This window comes from Hydra vulgaris, chromosome 15 (genome assembly GCF_038396675.1).
Source record: "Hydra vulgaris chromosome 15, alternate assembly HydraT2T_AEP".
In the NCBI taxonomy this organism is placed as follows: domain Eukaryota; kingdom Metazoa; phylum Cnidaria; class Hydrozoa; order Anthoathecata; family Hydridae; genus Hydra; species Hydra vulgaris.
The window spans coordinates 10,297,501-10,321,814 of NC_088934.1; the positions used below are offsets into that span (position 1 = coordinate 10,297,501).

Here is a 24,314-nt window from a genome sequence, read left to right on the forward strand (position 1 = left end):
ATTAGAAGCTAATCATTTACAATCATGTAAAGAAAAAAGAGAGCCAGAGGTGATACAGAAATTTTTTGTTTAATTTGCGAAGAAAAGTATGAGGATCTTCAAACAGAATACTGGATGATGTGTCATAAATGCCAGTCTTGGTTGCACAAAAGTGCACAATTGGCGATAGCACGTCTCGTGGATTTGTTTGTGATTTTTGCTTGTATTAATTTTTTAAAATTTTAATAATTAAAAAATAAATATTAACTTTAAAAGAGTGTTGTTGTATTAAGCAGCAATAAAAGTTCTATGATCTCCCCATGGAAAACTGGATTATGTGTTACAATTGTAAGGCCTGGGGGAGATAAGCATATCCTGAGGTTTTGTCTGTGATTTTTGAAATTAGTTGTTACAATTAGCATTTTATTTGTTGTTACACAACAGTGCTTGTAATTACCCCAAAGTGTATTTGGAATTACCCTACGTACGTAGGGTAATTCTGAACACAAATGGTTTTATTTTTGCCCTAAATTTAAAATTGATAAGTAGATATACAAAAATTGCTTTGGGGCTTCAAGACTGAATAGTTAGACTAAATGATAAGGAATAAATATGATCAATTTTGTAGAACTGGTGTCTTTAATTTGTATTCCCGCTTAAGTGTTCGCCAATACCCAACTCTCCCCTAGTGCTTTTGCAACGGCTATTATTTGATTTTAGTATTTAATAATAAAGTAGTACTAAATAAATACATTTTTCCAACCTCATTTCCAACTTCTTTTTATTTTGGGTCAATACTCTTCGTTTAACGTTCTTTTATATACGTTTACTCGGAGAACGTTATTTTTTTTTAAATTCTAGCCTAATCTTAAGTTATTTGTTTATCTGTTCCATATTATCTTAAAATGCAGTTTATATAATTTTCAAACATTCCTTAAAAAGAGTTGCATCTAACAACTGAAGCAAGCGATGCTTCTATTACTTTTTTAGGCATGCCTGTTTATTAGAACAAAAGTAGTATCTTTAAAATCAATTATAAAAAATTATTTTTATACATTTAACTCTAAGTTTCAGGGCCAAACATTTCATGATACATCTTTGCGTTTCATAAAAATCATTGTTTTTAAGTATAAACCTTATCCAAACTTAATCTGAATATTTTCAACACGAACTATTCATCCTTATTTATAAGCACAAAGAGGTTACTCTTTACAACAAGACTGTCTTTAAACTCTAACATCTCAAAACAATATGTGGGAAAGCTCATTATCTACAACTTTGAAATCTATGTCTTCATCCGAAAAAAATAAAACTATATTCATACTTTGATTTTACACACAGTATTTTAACACCAAAAGTTAAAATTTAAAAAATATGTGTAGAAAGGGCAACACAATGATTAAAATTGTCGTATGAAAAAGCTCGTAAAAAACGTGACGTATTTCTTTCCAAGGTTTTTTAAAAAAAAGGCCAAAAAATAATTAAACAGCAATAAAAACCCCGTGTTTACGCATTTTATTTACTTAAAAGATGACGTTTCTACGAAAGATTTTTTTTCACATAAAATAAATTTGAGTTTGTTATAGCGTTGGCCCTATGTCATTCTGTAGTGACACACATCCCAGATAACATGGTCATTGGTTTTATGCTATGCCAATATCTTTAAGATCAGTATTGAATAGGCATATTTTTACTTCATCGAGCCGTTGTCGGCCCGATGCGCTAATAAAATGAAAAGAAATTCAATCGGCAAATATAAATATATATATATATATGTATATATATATATATATATATATATATATATATATATATATATATATATATATATATATATATATATATATATATATATATATATATATATATATATATATATATATATATATACAAATATATATATACAGTATTGGACAAAACATTTGCAACCAACATCGAACAATGCTAAAAAGTGTGCCTAATTTTACATGTCTTAAAAACGAAACGAACTATACTATCACGGCAAACAGTTCAGGAGTCTGGAGCAATCAGCTGACAGATGACAGCACATAGGCAGAATTTCGCTGACAAGTGCCATTTTGCAGCGGACAAAACAAGTGCAACTTTTTTGGTTTGTTTCATTTTCTTAAGTCTGGTCCGTGTCAACGTCACGGAAGTTTTTTAATAATTAAAGAAAGTATCCAGAAGTTTCCAGAAGCATGCAGAAGCTTCCAGAAGTTTCCAGAAGAAGCATCTGGAAGCATCCAGTAGCATCCAGAAAAATCCCGAAACATTTAGAAGCATCCAGACGCATCCAGAAGCTTCCAGAAGCATCGAAAAGAAGCATCTAGAATTTTCCAGAACAGGTTCACGCAGGTTCATTTTACTATATAAGAGATATGTAAATCGACATGTAATTCAGTCAGTATATGAAAGTCAATCAGTCAGTATTATCAAGACAGTTTATCGAAGTAAGTTTTATCAAAGTGTTTTATCGATGAACATCAATACAAGAAGTGAAATAAAACAAGTGTTTCATTACATCAATACAGTCCACTTCCAACCAGGACGTTGTGTTTCACAGAGCATTATTGTATCATCACAAGCTAAATGTAACACGGTAAGCCTTGAGAAGCGTGATTATTTATCTTTGTTATTTTTATGACTTCAAGTGCAAAAATGGCTCCCGACAGTCTTGGATCGGAACTAAGAAATAAAATTATTGGCGATTACGTAAATGGAATGTCACAAAAAAGTATTTGTGATAAATATCGCGTGAAAAAATGGACTGTATCAAGACTATGTTCCGAAAATCGTTCCACGGGAAAGTTGGCAGCAGATAACAAAGGTGGAAGACCGCGTTCCACCACTTCTAGAGAGGATTCTATGATCATCAGATCCGTCAAGAAGAATCCCTGGATATCATCAGTCGAGATACAAAAGCAATTAGAGCTGGCTGTATTGGACCGAACAATCAGACGACGTGCTGTTGGAGCCGGATTGTTTTCTCGACGCCCTGCAAAGAAACCGCTGTTTCACTAAAAAACCAAAAGAAAAGACTCCTGTTTGCTACATCTCATATTGACTGGAATGTGCAGAAATAGCGAACTGTTCAGTGTTGAATCGAAGTTCAACATCATTGGGAGCGATGGCATTTGCCGTGTACGTCGACCGGCCGGAAAACGCCTCGATTTACGTTACTGTCATAAGACCGTGAAGCATGGTGGAGGCAATGTAATGATCTGGGGGTGTATTACTGTTAATGGTCTAGGTCTAATACATCAAAACTATGGTATAATACCGTTTCATGTATAAAAATAACCTGAAAGATGTTAAGTTACCTCATGCTGAATGGAATATGCCAATAAAATGGGTTTTTCAACAAGCCAACGATCCGAAACACACTGCAAAAGTAGTCAAGCAGTGGTTTCAAGACAACCACCTATCGGTGATGGATTAGCCGCCTCAATCTTCGGATCTCAACCTTATCGAGAACCTGTGGGAGATTGTCAACCGCAGAATTAGTCGTGAAGGTGTTCGTAATAAGGATCAACTGTTTGAACAAATCTAAAAGGCCTTGGCAGCGATTCCACAAAGTTTCATTGATCACCTGATCGAATCTATGCCTCGAAGATCCAAGGCTGTGATCGACAACAAAGGATTCGCCACGAAATACTGATAGCGAAATACAGCTTGGTCAACATTTTGTCGAGTTACACTTGTTTTGTCCTGAAGGAAATCAATTTTTTTTACACTTTTGATTAATTTATTAATTTTCGCGTACAAATAATGATCTTTGTGATGAATAAAACTTGAATAACTTTGTCTCTAAACAGTTATATAGTTATTTCTCTAAATTGAAAAAATGAAGCACTTTTATAAAAAGGAACTAAATTAGCATTATGTGGTTGCACTTGTTTTGTCCGATATTGTATATATATATATATATATATATATATATATATATATATATATATATATATATATATATATATATATATATATATATATATATATATATATATATATATATATATATATATTTAAACAACTTTAAAAAGTATTCTACACAATAGAGTGCTCAATGTACTTAAAAGAACAGAGCAATTATATATTAGTAGAAAATCACTTAACAAAAATTTTTTCAATTTAACACTGTGTTTCATCAACAAAGATTCATCAGAAATACATTTCTGATGAATCTTTGTTGATGAAACACAGCGTCTAATGGAAAAAAAATTTCTTAAATGATTTTCTACTGATATATATATATATATATATATATATATATATATATATATATATCTTCAAATAAATATATATATATATATATATATATATATATATATATATATATATATATATATATATATATATATATATATATACATATGTGCATATATATATATATAAATATATATATATATATATATATATATATATATATGTATATAATTATATATATGTATATATATATATATATATATACATATATATATATATATATATATATATATATATATATATATATATATATATATATATATATATATATATATATATGTATATATATATATATATATATATATAAATATATATATATATATATATATTTAAATTTAATATTGACATCTTCAATGGAGTTTAATTATATAAATATTTTAAAGTAGTTTATCTTTCTATGGATTTATTTCTATTTGTTAAAAAAATAATTATTTCTAGGGTATATTAGGGATACTGATACCCTCGTTATCAAGTATATTAAAATGATAAAAACTTAAATCGCCTTATTTTGCAAATCCATTTAAATTTACAAAACAATCATTTTTTTAAGAGGTTCTTTTAAGAATTTTTAAATAGTCTTATTTATGACGTAAGAATTTGCCGTTTTTAAGACTATCGTTGCGGAAGTACTTTCATTGTGTTGTATTTCAAATGCTTCCTTAACTTAACTCTAGAATAAATTAAAAAACACTTAGGAGGTACAAAAAAGTTAAATTACAATCCAACTATTTAATTTCTTCATAAAGTTCAAACCATTCTCAGAAAGTTAAGTAAAATATGACTATTTACCAAAAAGGAATACAAATTTATCTTTGTGACGCCGTACCCCAACGTTTATACGTTGTAATTAAAGCCATAAGCCTGAAAAAAGTCACCCAATGAGTGTATTTCTAAGCACCATTGGTACACATACATATCGAATCTCTAAATTTTTAGTCAATATGATACAACTTACTTAAATTGAAACGCTTTGAAAAATATCTCAACAATTTGTGGATACTGCAAGATTATGAGAAATTGATAAAAATGAGGTTCAGATCACCTTTGATATAATTAATTTGTATTCTTAGGTCCCAATTATAAAAGCAATTATTATACAAGTTGAAAATATAAAAAACAACCAGAGCTTTATATATAAATTAAATTTTAAAGAGATTAAGTTAATTTTTGTCTATCTCATTGCTATTTTTTATAAGAAAATGGTTTTCATAAGCTCCTATGAGAAGGAAAGTCTGAAAAAGCTAGTTACGTTTACGATAAAAAGTGTTAACAACATAAATAATCTAACAAATAATCAACATTTCCTAAAGCCTCCAAAAAGATTTGTGTTTTCACCCTGGTTCCTTGGAATCAGTTCTAAGTTAAGAAGAGTATTTTTATGAAAAAGCCTACTTAGTTTCTAATAAATATACACTACAAGTTAATTCCTATACCAATGTTTACAACTTAGAGAGCTTTTGTGGCAAATGTTATATTAGTGAAAAGAACGTATACATGTATCATTTATAACTGTAATATGTAATAATGTATCTTGTACAAATACAAGATACATTATTACATTTTACAGTTATAAATGATACATGTATAATTTTTGTAAATTTGTATTTAAATAGAGGGTAAAAAGGAAGATCACCAAAAAGAATCAAAAGTATATTGTTAAGTCTTCGAATGAAATGAGTTCTTTAAGCTTTTGTTTAAAAGACAAGTAGTTTGATGTATAAAATTCTCAGAAAAAATTTTTAAAACTATTTTATTCCATAATAATGGTCTGCGATAATAAATACAAAATTTAAAAAGGTTTTTTTGCAAAATTGGCTGCTTAATAAAATTATCTTTGCGAATAATGTATTTATTTTTATCTTTTGATAAATAAAAATTATGGAGAGAAATCGGGGATGAATTGGTTTGACATTTAAACATAAAACAAAGAGTATTAAAAATATTAGGCACATATATATTAAAAACTTTCATTTTAAATAATAGAAGTCTAGCATGAATATAACGGCCTTAACATATATAAGGCGTGCCACATGCTACTGCTGACAATAAAGATGTTTAAGTTTATTTTTACTTGCACTATCCCAAGCAATGTTTACATAGTTTTATGAGACAATTAATAAAATGAGTGATATAGTTGTACTAAAGTATGTTTATTTATAACATTTCTTGCTTTGTACAATATTCCTATACTTTTTGAAATTTTGCTTGATAAGTTTTTAATGTGATTTTTTCAATGCAGAATGTAATCTATACAAACACAAAGAAAGTTTGTTACTGATACTTGTTTAGTTTTTATATTGTCAATAACAAGATGGGGCGTGTTAGTTGGCAGTTTATGTTTTTTGATAAGAGGATGGGCATGAATCCATTTAGTTTTATCAATGAAAAGAGATTATTTGTTAGACTTAAACCAGTTAGATATTTTGATTAACTCTTTGTTCACGTAATGAAATAGAGTCGGAATGCTTTTGTGTGATATAAATGAATTAGTGTCATCAGCAAACATAACTGTTATTAAATCCGAGTCTTTGTATATATCATTAGTATAAATAAGGAAAAAAAGAGGTTCTAATATGGATCCTTGAGGAACTCCACATGTAATATTTAATTAATTTAATAAAATGTTTCATTGGTGTAAAAAAATTGTTTAAGATAAGTTAAATTGCTTTTCAACCATTTTAAAATATTGGCTGTTACACCATAATATTTTGCCCGGCATTTTAAAACCACTATCAAAATTTGAGTCATCAGAACTACACCAAGTTTCAGTTAGGCAAATTACACTAAAAATAGTTAGATTTTCCTCAAAACTATTCCAAAGATTTATAAAAACTTTCTTTGAACTTCTTATATTTATATGGATTGCATTAAATTTATCACGCTCAAGAAATTCTTTTATTTTAAAATTATAAAAAAAGCTGCAGTTGCTTTGTAAAGCACCTGTTTCACTAAAATAACTTTGATCCTGATTGGACTCTATGTTAAGTATAAAATTATTGAATTGAAAAATATCAAAATTCTTAGCGCGATTTAAATCCATCTCAGTATTTAAAAACAGTAAAAAATAAAATATAATAATAATAAAGATAAAAACAATAACTCTTAGATAAAAGATTTTCTTAAAAGTCGCGCGTTACAAGCTTATTATATACAACTTTAGAATATTTACTTTTAGCTCTCAAAGTTTTGTTTCTTTAAACAACTGTTTTCACAAATCTAAAGTTCTTTTGCTGTAGTCTTAAATTCATATTTCTCGCTAAAAAACTCCGACTATTTCCTTACTTCATTAGTTTCTTTTTTTAGTTTTGAATTTTCTTCTTAAAGGCAAAATAGCTTAATTTCCATTTTATCAAACTTCTCGTTAAATATTTTTAATAAAGTATTCTCATAAATATCTAATAGGTCTGTAATTTAAGAAACACCAAATTTAGCCATTTATAATTTAGTTTACAAAATCACATCCGTTCACGTCAAAAGTTTTTGCGTACCTAATACCTATGCATATATATATATATATATATATATATATATATATATATATATATATATATATATATATATATATATATACATATATATATATATATATATATATGATTCAATATTTAAGTTTTGAAAATTATACAAAAAAAGCCTTTTTTTTAATGCAGAGGTTCTTAGTTACGTCGTTTAAAAAACTATTTTTTAAAAACCTAATATTGCTACTGTGCTTACTGTTGTCAAGCTATTAGTTGTAAATCCTCAACTTTATTGATAAGGTAATTAAGTCATGTAAAAAGCATTTCATTATAAACATAAATGTAAAAATAACTTAGTTTATGATTGCTCTAACTTTTAACAAGCAATCTAATATGAAAGTGAAATAAAAAAATATATTCAAGCTGATGGGAACCGGTCGGAAGCAATCTTTTAAGAATAGTGCTAAAAGACTAAAAAGTTTCAAAAGAAACAGATGGTAGTTATTTTGCGATAAAAGATGACTAATATTAAAGTTAATAATGAGTTCGAGCTTTTCACTTTAATGAAATTTGTTAACAAATTTCATTTTATTTCATTTTAAACGATAATCTTTCAAAATCAGCAATTTAAATTAGTAAATTAAAAGATTTTGCAAATGTATGTTTGTACCCAAAAAAATACACGTATGCAATGTGATAAATATAAAAAGTTTGTGTCTATGTATGTTACATCATAATCCCATTGTTACCAAATATTACTTTGATGAAAATAAGATAAAGGGTAATAATCAAGATAAATAAGGGAATATATACTTAAAAGCAATGATCTATTGAAAATAGACAATAAAAAGAACATATGCTATTTAAAAAACTACTTCAATAAAAATAGTAGGAAAAACCGAGAACTAAAAAAAGTTGAATTTTTCTTTAAATTAACATTGAAAGAATGATTAAAAAATACAAAAACTTTAGAATTCAAATAAAAAATAAAATTCCTGAGTAAACCACATTACTGTTAAAACACATTTTACCCATGTGATAAATTTTTTAATGAAAACTATAAAGTTCATACTTTCATTTTCTTTGATGAAGCTTTTAACACCTAATATTGCTGTTCATTAACTTGCAACAACCAATTATTCACATATGGTATTGAAACTTGTGCAGAAAATGTAAAAGTTAAATCCGGAATTAAAAACAAACATTTTAAAAGTTACCTTCAAAGTGGTATTAAATCGCCAACTTTGCTAAAAATAGTTAAGCGCTGTTTAATTTCTATATGGCAGTCATAAGTATTGCATATGGTGTTTTAGCCTTTAAGCCCTTAATTGTCTTCTTTTTTATTAATAAAATTGTCAAATCTCTTGAGAGGGAAAAAAATATTATTCTAAAGATTTGGAAACCAAGCTTATGTGCTCTGAGCCTATTCCAATTAAAGCCTTTTGGATTCAATTCAAAACATCAAATTAAAAAACGTGAATAATAATTAGTAAATCAAAAATATAAAATAACTCTAGTACAAAGCAAATAATAACTTTAAGCCTACATCTCGGAAAATTTATAAGGTTGAAGCGGATGCCTTAGACTGTTAAGAAACATAAAAATTGCCAGGAAGAATTCTTAAAATGTAATATTTTCGAAAACTTTATAGACGTTTTTGTTTGTATGTATTGACAAATATTTCACAATTTTAGTTATTTTTTTAATCTTAAATAGCTTGTTTTTTTATAAAACTAATAGTTAAGTCCCATATATATATATATATATATATATATATATATATATATATATATATATATATATATATATATATATATATATAAATCGAAGACATGCACAGACAGTCATAACATTTCTAGGTCTCCATTTAAATTCAACATGATCAACAAGTATATACATATATATATATATATATATATATATATATATATATATATATATATATATATATATATATATATATATATATATATATATATATATATATATAGATATATATATATATATATATATATATATATATATATATATATATATATATATATATATATATATATATATATATATATATATAGATATATATATAGATATATAGATATATATATATAGATATATAGATATATAGTTTTAAGTATGAATAATTCATTTTTCTTAAGTCAAATTACAACGCTAAACCGTATTTTACAAAATATAAATAATCCATTCATTCAAAATGGAACATTACATTATGATTATTGAAAACCCAATGAAAAAGTTTAATATATAAATAATTCTTAACATAATATTTTCTCTGAAAAAATATTGTAAACACGGAAAAATATTTTTTTATGTTTTCAAGAATGAGCGTTGAGTAATAGTAAAAGTAAAGTGGATATTTTTTTGTTTTAGTGTTGCATTAATACTTTATATAACATTAAGAAAAGGAAAATAAATATACTTAAGAAGATAATAAAATCTAAATTTATATTGCAATTTAAAATATTAAGGTATTCTATTGCACAATTAAGTGTTTAAAATGCATATTTGCTGTTATAGTCAATCATGCATCTCATCAGGGTTAGGTTTTGTTTGATCTTGATAGCTTATTGATTTTGTGTACGTTGTGAACGCTTGTTAAAGTTGTAATATATTAGTTCTATTTCTTGCTCTAAATATACAAGAAGAGAGCGGCTTTGGGGTGATTGTTGTGTTTGGGAGATTCACATAGGATCTTTTAAACTTAGCAGTCTTTAAAGAATATTTATGTTTAAGATTATTACCCAAGTAATCATAAACTACTGCATTGAATTTACCGAGCGTTTTAATTAATTAAAACGCAAAAAGCAATGCTTTTTAGCCAGCTGTAGAAGCAAGTCATTAATTTTCAAAAGTTTTCTACAGTCATTTCCTGTAAATTGCCTTTCGTAAAATAGCCATTTTATTGCTAATGACCAAATAAGAATAAGGATCTTGAATGAGTGGCATCCAAAGAAGCATGTGAAGCTCCATATGCAGAGGCAATTTTACGGAGGTTGAGGGTTGGTGGTTTGCAAGGGGGTGTTCCACCCCTCCAAAGTAGGCGATTTTCAAGTTAAAAATGGTTTTTTAATAATCTTAGTCAACTAGGCGGGTATTTCACACAATTCAGTCTGGTAAATTTTACTTTTAAGGATATTTTTTAAATTTTTATAGAAGGCAGTTAGTACATTTTAATAATTAACTCCCCCCCCTCCTTCCCCCGCTCTAATTATATTCGTAGAATCGCCTCTGCCCATGAGTAGAATGTAACCTAAATCAGAAAAAATTGGGAAAAATTTTAAGGAAAATTTAAAAATTTATAAAAAAATGTATGATCACCGAAAAATAGTACTTATTGAAAGACAGAAGAAAATATACATTTTTGTATCAACTAAAAAATTAGGTCACCCTATTATTCTGTTTTTTAAAAACCAGGGTTAGACAATTGTGCATTGCAATAACCAAGGTTAGGCAACTTGCCTCTTCAATTTTCTGAATTTATTATTATCAGAGTTAGTTAGGCTAAACGGATACTGTTTTTATGACTGATTAATGGTTTTTCGATATATATAACCGGCCCTTTTTTGTGTCACCTTTAAGATCAAGATTAAAGAGGTGATGGACAGACGGTATGAAATGTATAATTTTAAAAAGATCATTTAGCTATTCTTTTGTGATTTTTTTTACAAACTAAAATACAAGGGCTTAAGTTTAACATTGAAGTGCTTGATGACCGTCCATGATTTCGTATTAATACGTCCAGCATTGTGACGGTGTCATTTTCTAAATGTATTTGTTTCGTTTGAAATTGTCCGTGGGTGATATGTAACCTAAAATCAGAATATCATACGGCATCATGATAATGGGTTCATAAATAATATTTTGGAAGTCCCTTGCTCTTGTGGTGATGGCTCCAGTGATTTGAAAAGCTTTGTAAGTACTTTGAATGAAATAAAACAAAAGTTTCTTTATCAAGACCCAACTTGTTCAGTACCTGTTTGACATTTGAATTGTTTGACGTTAAAATCATAATGAATAACGAAAACAATGAATAACAAAACAAAAAATCATTCATCGCTCGGTTGGCTTTTTGTAAGAATAAACAGATCTCCTGCATTTAGGACAATTTTTTGCTTTGTGTGACATTTTGCGAGAATAAAGTATGATCACATGCAAGATTTTTCATTAAAAACTGGTTTGATTTTATTTATAGTGGTTGAAAGTAATTAAGTAGCGTTCTGAGTAATCATGAGATTACTCGCATGTATTGTTTGCTAAAATATTGTCAAATATGCCAAAATATGCAAAGAACCACATCAAAGCCTCGTATTAAAACTTTAGTCACTTTAAATTGCATCTCATCTTGAATCAACAAAGTTCTCGAACAAATTTAAATTAAGGAACCCATAAAGGATTTTAGGTCATTTATGGGTTCTTTATTTTTTAACGCCTTTCATTACACAAGAAAAGTGTCAAATAATAACTTTATAGCTTTACTAATTTAACTTTCCGTAAAGTAATGTACAATGTATTGACAAGTTTTTAACTCAACGAGTTTCAGTTAAACTTTATGTAAGTTTTTAATTTATGTAAGTTAAACTTTATGTAAGTTTTTAATTTATGTAAGTTAAACTTTTTGTAAGTTTTTAATTTATTTCAAACTAACATTTTTAATTATAGCGATTTAAAAAAAGATTGCAAAAATAATCATACGTATATATACATGCATATATATAAAGTTTTTGTATTAATAATATTTTGTAATATTACAAACAAGAAGAAAAGTGCTGTCCATTGAGGACAACTTTTATATTTTTATATTTGAAGAATTATTTGCTTTTCATTAACTTCTAACAAATTAAATGAAATTAAATACATTTTTCCAATTGTCTAAAATTGCTATTCATAAAGAAATATATTCCTATACTTTTCATTAATTTCTGTCAGTAGTTTGAAGTACAATTTCCATAAAAAACTTGAATTGACAATCTAGAGCTAAATTTAGTTCTTACAACAACATCTCTTGAATTGCAAAAAACTGCTTTCTGCGATGGTTCTGTTACCTGTTGTACGTATCATTCTACTGTTTGGGTATGACACGCTATAAAATTTGACAGGCTATAAAATTTTATATTTGGGTATGACACGCTATAAAACCCAGCTTCACGGATACTTTTTAAAGTTCTACTCTGCTGCTGTTTCACCTGATTTAAACTTTGAGCAAGTTTCTTTATTGGAGACTCTTCGCAGCAAAGTGAGTGACGAATGCGTAGTTGTGTTCTTGTCAATTATCTCTTTGTAGTAGGTGGCAATGAAAATAATTTCAGGTGGTTAGAAACTTCTTATAAACCTTTGGAAAGTTAAATGACTTCCTATTACAATTCTTAAAAAACCAATTCCCTAATATAAACCCGTTTGACACATATCATTATTTATAGTAAGTGTACTTGATGTGCGATAAAAAGCGTTTCTTTCTAAAAGAAATACGAATCAATTCCTTTTTACTAATCAGTGGGAAGAAATCTTGACAATTTTATTAATTCACCGTTTTTGAAGTATTTACTATTTTTTTTAATATGAAACTACACAGGACAAATGATTTTAAAAGGAATTAAGATTTTGTGTTCATCTGTAAGATTTTCAAAACTTACATGCAATAGTAAAATTCTATTTTCAGTAGTAAACCACCTTGAGTGCAACATGGTTTCAGGTTGACGAACTGATAAATTTTCAAAAAAACTACTTAACTTAATAGCAGAACTTATATCAAGCAAGAACTGCTAACGTTTAATTTAAATTTTAAGATTGATTTCTGGAACATCACAATTGACACACATATTTTACCATTGATAATTTTTCTCACATACTAAACTGTATGTCGATTTGATCACTAAATGATTTTGATCCAGTCGTTTCTCCGTCGATCCTTTAAAAAAAATGACGAAGTGAGCACTTGTTGAAGTGTAACAGACAAATTGGACTGTGCAGTGGCCTATTAACATAGTTTTCGATTGTGTAAAAAACACCAATTTTCCATTCCGTGTTGGTAACATTGCCATTATATCATTGTAATTACGTCAAGTTCTTGAAATGAAAACCCAGCTTCAATCAAATATATTTTAAGGCTACTTGCATTGTTTTCAGTAGACCAAGTGGGATGTGAAGCATGACCAACCCACACGGAACCTGGATCTTCTAAATTTGAGTAATATTCCTCTCTTATTGTTCTTCAAAACCATTTTGGTTTAAGATTTTTAATTACTAAAGTTTTCTTCTTTGTGCCATGAAAATACAGTCCTTAAGTGGAATGTACTTTTTCTTGCTTTGCTTTTGAAGCTGTAAAATATTATACACTTTTGCTCTTCTAATATTATTTTTGTCTACAACAAGTCTATTATCATAACTGGTTACAAGACTGAAATCCTGCAAAACACCTAAGGCAATAGGTGTATTGCCCTGTCAGATAATTCATAGCGATTGCTAGTCATTACAGTATTTTTCATTTCAACGCGCAACTGGCGTGGCGGTTACTTTAGGTTTTTAATTCTTTTTCTAACTTTCTTTCTAAAAAAAATTTTATTCTATTCTAAATATTTTCTAATTCTTCATCGATTACTATTCAATGGCGGTAGAGACAAAACTATCTAACTCATTATGCGTTTTTGTTTTAGCGGAATGTTTTGACCATAATTGATGGGATATAATTTAATAATATAAATTAAAAAAAATAAGTCGGGAGAGTTTTTTGCGTTAAGCAAACTTCCTACCGTTTCTTTGTGTAAATTTTTTTTCTTTTTTTTTTCGTCAAACTGCCCAAACAAAGTTTTTTACTTTGGAATCATAAGAACTTTAGTTCAATAACTGTTATTTTCTTATCTTTTTCACTTTTACAATTATTTGAAACAGAACACTAACAATCAAAAGTTTTGGTGAACTTTTTAAATTTGCAATATAATGTTATTTTACAATTACATGCCGACACAGCAAGCAATGGCAGTGATTTTTTTTTTAACATTTATATCTTTTTGAACTTTTTTTTTCTTTGTCACGCTTGAAGGATTTCATAAAAATATGAATACTGCCAATTTTTATTGTGGGTATCGAAGCATTATCAAACACAGATTTAACTTGTTGCGCGACACTATTTTAATCATAAAAAAACTTAATTGCTTAATGACTAAACAGTGACAGTTAAATTGGCTTCAAAAAAATGTTTTAAAAACAACCATAAAAGATTGGTTTGTATTATCCATTAATCAAAACAAAAATATATCAAAACGAGTAGTTGCGGCGGGTAACGCACTTAGTTTGCAGTGCATTGTGGGAATATTATAATGCTAACTTTCTTTGAAAAAATTTAAAAAGAAAATGTTTGTTTATATTATTTATTTTATTTATTTATTTATATATTATTTTATTAATGTTTATGTATATTAATGTTTGTTTATATATTTAAGCGTGCTGCGCCAGCTCCAGGTCGGAAAGATTTATAAAAATTTTTTCCCATTATTCTAAGGTACCCGGCAAGCGTGACCGGAGAATTTTTTTACGGTATAAAAAAAAGAAAATAAAAAAGTAAAAAGCAAAACTAAAATAAAAAAAATTTTCGGCCCGCTTTAATATAAATTTTTCTGCTCTAATATAAATTTTTCGGCTCTAATATAAATTTTTGGCTTTAATATAAATTTTTCTGCTCTAATATAAATTTTTCGGCTCTAATATAAATTTTTCGGCTCTAATATAAATTTTTCGGCTCTAATATAAATTTTCCGCTCTAATATAAATTTTAATTAGCAATCAAAGTTTTAACAATTTTAACAGCCACTTTTATGTTTCTTATGTGTAATAAAGTTGGCGCATACTTTTACAAGGTGGTTTTGTAAACAGTTATTCAAATAAAACAATTATTTTTGGTAATATGATTTTTATATTATTACATATGTTTTTATGACATTATTCATTACATTTTATTTTAAACATTTATTACATTATTTCATCAATGTTTTATGACAATTTGACAGTCTACCCAATGAGTTATTAGAATTATAAAATCTAACTAGTGATTTTTTACTAATATTATCAAATTTTAATAATGGTAGAATAAGGTATTAATGGAAATGATTTTTGGAAAAACATTTTTTTTATAAGAATTTTACTTTTTCGAAAAAAATACTTTAATAATTTAAATGTAAAGAAAACAACAAAAAAGTAAAACAAAGAAAAAGAAAAAAAAAACTACCTGACCAATGCATGCCGTTATCTTCTGTAAAAAAGCAAGCTCTTTTTGTACTATGAAAAAATAAAAAAAAGAATTTAAACAGTGATTGTCTTTCATACACTTTTTTATAAATAATTTAGTTCTTTGGATGGAAAAATCTAAAGTTATATTTTTTTTTTGATGGTATTGAAACAACACTTTATAGCCATTATTTATTATTTAGAATTTTAACTCTTTACTTAATTACTCACTGAGTAACATAAAAATATACATTTAACGACTATATGTAATATTGAAAGGATATTTTTTTTAAACATGAAAAAAAGTACAACATTTCTAGCATTGCTTTTTTTTTAAGGTTTTAATTTTTGTAAAAGTGTTACTATATTATAAAGTTTAGTTTCTCTCAGCGGACAAAAAATTAGAAATTGTAAATATTTTTTAATCGAAACATTTCAACTAAAATGTGCTACGTAGTACATTTTAGGTATCGTGGTTTATTCTCCTCCAGCTAATTGCCATACGGAGACCACCATACCATGGCACGCAAAGACGTGTTCAGCCCCTCGTAGGGGAGCGTCATTACCGCTCTACGGCCAAGAGTAAAGTGAGTTTTGGAAGAACGAAGATATGTTAGAGCAAAAGATAGAAGAAATCGCGGTAGAAAGATAGCATAGAGAAAGCGGACAGGATTGCACATGATGTTAGATTGTGCAATGGCTGGAAATCATGTTGAAATTAGGTTAACCTAAAGACAGCATTAGGATAAACACAGGGACTAAAAAGTTTCAGTATGTGTTTAAAAACACAAATACTGAAGTAGTTTAGATGTGTTTTTTTCCGTAGTACATTTTAGTTGAAATGCTTTGCTAGCACATTTTAGTTGCAGCTTGCAGCACATTTTATGTGCTGGAAGCTGCAACTAAAATGTGCTGCAAGCAATTTTAGACTGACATTTTTTTAAACTCTTGCACATCTGTCATACATGAACCATACTTTGAGAACATATTAAAAACCAATTCTATGATAGATTACTTTGTATTAACCTTTATTATTTATTTTTAATGAGTTTTGCATGTAGTCCAATTATATGTTCATCGAGACAGTTTTTTTATCATTTAGGCTAAGTTGCATCAATTACTGTTTGCGGCAAGAATTTTTCTCAGAAACACAATACCTTTTATAAAAAATTTCTCTATTTACATGCGTCCAATTCTTGTCAGGATTGCGCCAATCTTTGTAAAGACATATTTCGTTGACTTTGTGAATAAAATTTAAAAAAAAAGATCAAATCTGCATTTCGTTTTCTCTTTTTCTTCTCTATTTATGTTTTATAAGATCTATGGTGACTTGGTAATTTAATTTTTAATTGCATAAAGAGTTTGGTAGCATAGTTTTAAATTTTCTCCAGTTTACCTCTATTAGATTAAAATTTATTTTTCCACAGTTAAAAACTATGATTCCAAATGTTTAACATAATCTCCTTAGGCTTGGTTTAGATTTTTCTTCTTCAAGCTATTTAATGACGTTTATGCATTGAACTAAACCAGACAGTTTATGCATTTAACAGAACCGTTAAACTGATAAAACGAAAGAGTTAAATGGAGGTAAATTGCCACTCGTTTGTGGTTCTTCCTTTTCTTTTCCCTATTTATTTTTTCAAACTTGAGCTACTGGATGGGAATTTTATTTTTAAAGATAATTATCTTTTCGAAGTTTTTAGTCTTGTGTGTTGTTAACAGTTAAAAATTTGGATTCGCTCAGACAGGAAAAAAACAACATATCTCATGCTAGTATATTTACTTATGAGTAATCATAAAGACGATATATTTATTTATGAGTAACCCCGGAAAATCCTATTGCTTCACTTTAAGAGAAAAGAATAACTTAATTTCAATAAACAATTAACTTAATTTCAATAAACTTAATTTCAGTAAACAAGTATCTTTTAAAATCTTTTCAACCTTTGCAAACCAGTTGCATGGTCATTTAAACAGTTAACAAGTACAGTTAACAAACAAACAGTTAACAAGTTAAAAAGTAAACAGTTATTCAAGTAAAACAATTATTTTTGCTGATATTGGCAAATCTTCCGATTCGCCATAGCAGTTTAAAATACCGTTGTTCTTCGTATTTTAAACTATTTATAAGTTTATAAAATTTTTTTTTCTCAATTTTGAAGAATAATTGATAACTAGTACATCAAAGTTTGTTATACTTAGTGAATTAAAGTCCAAATAACTTTATTTAACAATATTATTGTTTCCGAAATGGAATTAATGATGTTGTTAAGTATTGTTGTTTAGAATGATATTTTCAAAAACAAATGGTTCAGATAAAAATCATAGAAAATTAAAAAAAAAAATAATAATAATAATGGTTACATTTTTAAAAGTAATAAGACAAATTGAAAAAATTAGTCTTGCAATCTTACTAATAAAAAGATATTTTAATATTGGATAAAATATTTTAATACATCGACTCATAAATTAGCACGAGGTTGGGATGAATTTTAATTTTACTTTTGTTTAATTTATATAATTAGTAACAAACGTTGAAACACTGAATTTCAATTAAAAGAAGAATAATGAATACAATACCTTGGAACATATTGGTTAATACAAAGATATAAATGGGATTTAGCGTCATTCCAGTATATACCACGTCCATAATATTCTAATGTAAAAAAATTTTTTTTAAAGTAATTTCTTGAAAATACATATTGGCTTATAAAAACTTCATAACACTTAAGTATTTACAAAATTTCATTTACTTCATAAAAAGGTTTAAATTGTTTTTATAAAATTAGCATGATTTGATTTTACAGATTTATACATGCCCAAAACGTAATATTAGTTTGTCCAGTTCATATTCGTTATTAGCTATTATAGCTATTAAAAAATGATAATGAAAAGATTTTCACCATTATAAAATTATGGAAAGTTGAATAAGCTTTTTTATTGTTAAATAATATAAGTTATTAAGTTGTCAAATTACATTACTATTTTTGTAAATTTCATTTTAGTTACAGTTATGGTCGAATAAAAGATTAATCGAATTAAATAAAAGTTATGTTCGATCATATATCGAATACATTTATAGTCGAGTAAAAGATTTGTTGGTTTAAATGAAAGAGAAATGGGATAGTAAAGGTAGCGATGTTTGCTGATAGTACTATAGTATCATAAATGCAATTGCGTATATCAGGTATATTCATTACACCGCTAGTTATGGTATCAACATACATCTTTTTTCGGAAATGCGATGAACATTCATTAGAAATCAGCACAAATTTTACAACTATTCGTATTTTATAGATATTTTTTTCACATTTTCATACACTTAGGTTTTTAACTTTGAGTTTTTTTTTTAATTTTTTCTAAAAAATATCGATTATAATAGCTATAGAAAAATGATAATAAATAACTTTTTATCATTATAAAATTATGGTAAGTTGAATAAGCTTTTTTATTGTTAAATAATAATGGTTGTGAACTTACATTATTATTTTTGTCAATTTTATTATGGTTACAGTTATGGTTGAATAAGAGTTAAATACAACTGGAATAATATGAGTGGAATTTTTCCATTGGCACCTTCGAAATTACTAAATAACTGACCATCATTATTTATTGTATTTTTTAAAATGTTCTAGTAATACAAGCAAGCATTTATTTATTTGTTATTTTTATAATTGCTTTATAAACCTGCGTCTTTATTGCTTAGGCAACAAGTAAATTAGATACAATATAATGTACTACTATAGTTGTTAAATTAGGAAGGGTATTATTTTTTTAGTTATCTGTGCTTAATCGGGTTTCCAATTAGAATTTTTAAAGTTCCAACCTAAACATTTCGAACTATTACGATAAAAAGTTCGAACTATTTTGAGCTTTATTTTAGTTATGTTAAAATACACAAAAGTAACACAAAGTATGCGTAAAAGTATTTATTTGTTTATCATCATTATTTAAGACAAAAGTAAATAATATCAGTGAGTACTCCTTATATTTTGCTATTTTGCATTAGAAAAGTTATTGCATCTAAAGTTTTGTCATTTAAAGAACTTTTTATTTTAGTAGCAAAAAGTCCAAGACTTGAAAAAGCTCTCTCAGCTTCTGCGGTTGCAGGAAGAATTGTTTGACGAGCTTTGAAAAAGTAAATCTAAATACTTGGGCCTAGATTTGCTAGGTTCAAAAACAGCTATTAAATAAGGCATGTTTATATTTCTTGATGGTCGAGTTTTATTTGAGTTTCTAACTATTCAATAAAAAGTTTGAGCTGTTGAGTTAAATTCAATTCCTTTTTGATACTTTTTACTTTATCAGTTATATACTATCAGTATTTAATTTTTTTTCAGTTATATACTATCAGTATTTAATTTTTTTTTCATCATCAAAGTTATCGTCAGATGGCTGAAATAATTTCTGAACAAGATTAGTAGCAAGGTTAATAGTTGTTTTTTTTTCTAAATTTGTTGCCAAATAGGTCATCTTTATTCAAGACATTCAGATTTGCATATACTTTATGAGATGAATTAAATGAATGTTTTTACTTTTAATTATTCTTTATTCAAATATCTGTTTAACAAGTTGATTTATAGGTGTATTAGCTTCATGAATTTTTTTTTCTTGTAAATTCAATCACAATTTCAGCATTCAAAATATCAGCATCTCCTTTTGAAAGACTATTAATGGCCAATTTTAGTGGTTTTAAAGCAACACAAAGTTTATTTATGACATAAGCTCTTTTTTAGTTAGAAGAAAATCAGTATTCGTACCAATCAGAGTAGGGATGGCACTTTAACTTACTTTTTTTTTACTTACTCGAGTAAGTTAATTTTTATCAACAAGTAAATTACAAAAGAAATTTGAAACGTTTTATGTAAATTTACATTTCCGTATAAGTAATTTATTTTTTGAAACGACGTTTACTTTTTGAAGTAAGTTTTTTTACTTTCAAAAAAAATTTATGTAAGAGAAGATTACATCAATAAGTAATTTACTTTTACATTTAAAAGTAAGTCACGTGAAAAAGCTATTTTATTTTTACATTTAAAAGTTAATTACTTTTTAAAATTACATTTTATAATATAAAAGTTCCTCGAACTGTAATTTACATTTACCTATAAAAGTAACTAATTAAAAAAAAAATTATATTATAAAGTAACTTGCATATGAAAGTAAATTACATAAAAGTAATATGCTACCAAATATAAATTAAATTTACAAATAAAATAATATTTTTTAAGTAGGAATTTTTATTTTAAAAGTAACAACAAGTTAACATTTTATATAAATTGTAAAGTAAATTAAAAGTAACTTATATAAACTAAGCAAATAAATTTACTTATATTTTAAGATAACTTTGACATGATTTTGCATAAAAGAAATGCCAAAAAGTAAAACTTTAAGGCACTAACATTTAGTTCGCCGCAACATTCGATTTGCGCGGTTTTAAGTATTTCTTTCCTGTAAAGTTTGAAAATATCAATAATAGGTTTTCGCCCATGATTAAAACCCTCTCTAATTCCGGTCCATGATAGTTTCAACTATTATAGCCATTCTCTGAATCAAACCGTCTCAAAAATGTTCACTCTCTGGCCAGCCATTCGAAAGGTCTGGAATTTAGACAAAGCTAATATAAGGCATTTAGCAGAAGGCGCATATACCCATGGGAGACTCAGAAAGGGTTATTGGAAAAGAAAATAATCGGCGTAACTGTTAGTCTTTTTTTACAATTTTTTTGCGTAAATGCATTTGTAATTTAAAAATTAAAGAGGGAAAGTTTAAATTTGTCCTGAATAATGGGAGCTATAACACCATGGCTTAAAGATTAAGGAGCCCCAACTTTTTAAGAGGACACATAATTTTTGTAAAAACTTTTTGCCACCTTGATACAAAAAAAGTCTACCTGCTCAAGAATATCCTTTGACTCTAAAAGTTTTCGTTTAAACAACTACGGTACTCTTATAAAGGCATAAAAAATTTAGAACTTTTCACGTAAATATCTTTATCTGCGTGTATCTTGGCCATGTATAACTAATGACAAAATACACTTTGCTTGGCCGCTGTGTAATATACCTATATCCCGAGCTGAAGCTTAAAAACGATTTATAATAGATAAAGAAATAAAAATTGTGGTGATTAGTGTTGCGTTAGTTCATAAACGCAGCAGCCAATTGGTTTCTTGATTTTATATATAAAAGTAAAAGCGCTCTCTTGCTCTCTTGCTCTCTTGCATTTTATATTATTCTACGTGTGACTTGGCGTGTGCTCTTGGCGCGATCTAAGATTCTATTGTAAATAACGAGTCGTATCTTCAAGAAATATATTGTAAAGTAATCTTATCTAGGTGATTTGTTACTAGAGTCCCTTCTAAACTCTTTAATTAGAGCCTGGAAACAAAAATGCCCTAAAACATTTACCATCCCTACTCTAAATGGGAGGGCAACAAATTAGTAATTTTTACTATTTTTGTTTTCTTACATCAAGTTTGCATCCTCTCCAAATAAAGTGGTTGTTTCAATCTTTTTCTAAACATTTTAATGTGATAAGCAAGAACACAATTAAGTTTAGTACTTAAGTATGTTTTTGTTTATACCACAACATAGCTTAATTTTAAAGAAAATTTAATATGAAATATTATAAAAACCATTTTGACAAAAATTATTGCGTTTACATAATTATATAAATATTACATCCCGTAATTTACGTACGCAAATTTTGAGATGTAATATTGATGTAATTATTAAAGACATCATTGTATTTTTTGTTATTTGGTTATCCATACAATCTTTAAATGAGTTTAATGTGGTTTTTAACAACGCATTAAAAGGTATTTAGAAAACCTCATCTGTACGTAACTATATAATAAAATTATTAATTAAAGAAGTGGCTATTGATTAATTAATTGTAATTGGTTTGTTGATAAATGGAACCGTCGCATGTACAATTTGTAAAACTTTTTTACATTTTCCTGAACATTCTAATGTGATATAAAGAAGAACATACTTAAGTTTGGCACTTAAGTATGTTTTATTTACCAAAAGTATTTTTATTAACCAAAATCATTGGTTTTTCATAATCATAATATTACATCTCAGAGTTTACGCAAGTAGACATCATTATATTATTGGTTACCATAAAGTCTTTAAATGAGTTTAATATGGTTTTTAACAACGCATTTACAGACCTCATTTGTACGTAACTATTAATAATACTATTAGTAAGCTATTAATAATACTATTAATAATACTATTAGTTAAAAATGCTGTTGATTAAGTAAATTTAATATGTTTAGTAGTAAAAGATACGCTGCATTTTCAAATTATGAAACTTTTTAACATCTCTTTTAATGTGGTATAATACTACGCAATACTTATATTTAAATCCATTTAAAATTAAATCTTGTATTTTGTTTTATTTATATTTTCATGGATAAAATTTTTTTGAACCATTTTATTTATATGTTAAAAAAAAAAATTATTCCAATTTTCTGTTATTTATGCAATATTTCTTCTGTTTTAGTATGTTATATCAGAAAAGATTCACCTTTTTCTAAAATAACATACTAAAATTTGGTACTTCAGATACATATATTTTAATTTTTTAGATATATTTTTAAAAGATACAAAACTATAATTGTTAAGTAAAATAAGGCTATTAAACTCAAACTTCAGAAAAACACATGATCATCAATTTTTAATGACAAGTTTTTAATGACTTTGTTATGTACGGATATTTAGAGGCTTGGTAATAAAACTATTTTTGTCTTCTTCTTTTCCCCGCCTTTCGTATATTTTACAAAAGAAAATTAATAATTTGTAAAGGCAAGTTAAGAAAAATAAAAAATTATAAAAATTAAAAATCCATCACTGTATTAAAGAATGCCTTTATATAATTAAAAAAAAAAACAATGACGAAACTATATTTGAAAAAAAAATTAATTTGATAATTATCAAATCCCATTTAAATCCCCTAAATAATTGAGAAGGTTGCTCAAAATTTATATGTTCATAGTTTTTGAACACTAAGAGATTATTGCATGACATTAGAGACTTGTTAATGAACTTAAATTTAGTTTAAAATGTTAAAAAAATGTATTTTTAAATGTTATACACTCATCACTCTCACACCAATGGCATAAAAGGGAAGTCAACATTTTTATCGGTTTATTTTTAGCAGACTCCGATTATCGCAATACTTTTGAAAAGCTTTACATAAACATGAATACATAAATGTTTGGAGTTTGCTTCATGTCGAGTTTGCTTCATTACTTAAAGTTAAGCTCTCAAACAAAACAAAAAGCTTGCTACGAGCCTGATTTTAAATATGTGATTGGAATCTGGCTGTTTAAATATTGTAACTTGCACTTTAGTTTATTTTTTTTACTTTATA

At 26.8% G+C, this 24,314-nt stretch overlaps 1 protein-coding gene across 1 annotated transcript in view; it reads right to left on the minus strand.

The window, feature by feature from the left end:
* Positions 1 to 24,314, minus strand: part of LOC136091448 (uncharacterized) — a 110,738-nt gene that overhangs the window by 11,575 nt on the left and 74,849 nt on the right. The window contains exons 6-7 of the mRNA XM_065819045.1: positions 18,516 to 18,591; positions 15,937 to 15,986 (exon numbers count right to left, since the gene is read on the minus strand). Of these exons, the coding sequence (XP_065675117.1) occupies positions 15,937 to 15,986; positions 18,516 to 18,591 (126 nt within the window). The remainder of the gene's footprint in view (positions 1 to 15,936; positions 15,987 to 18,515; positions 18,592 to 24,314) is intronic.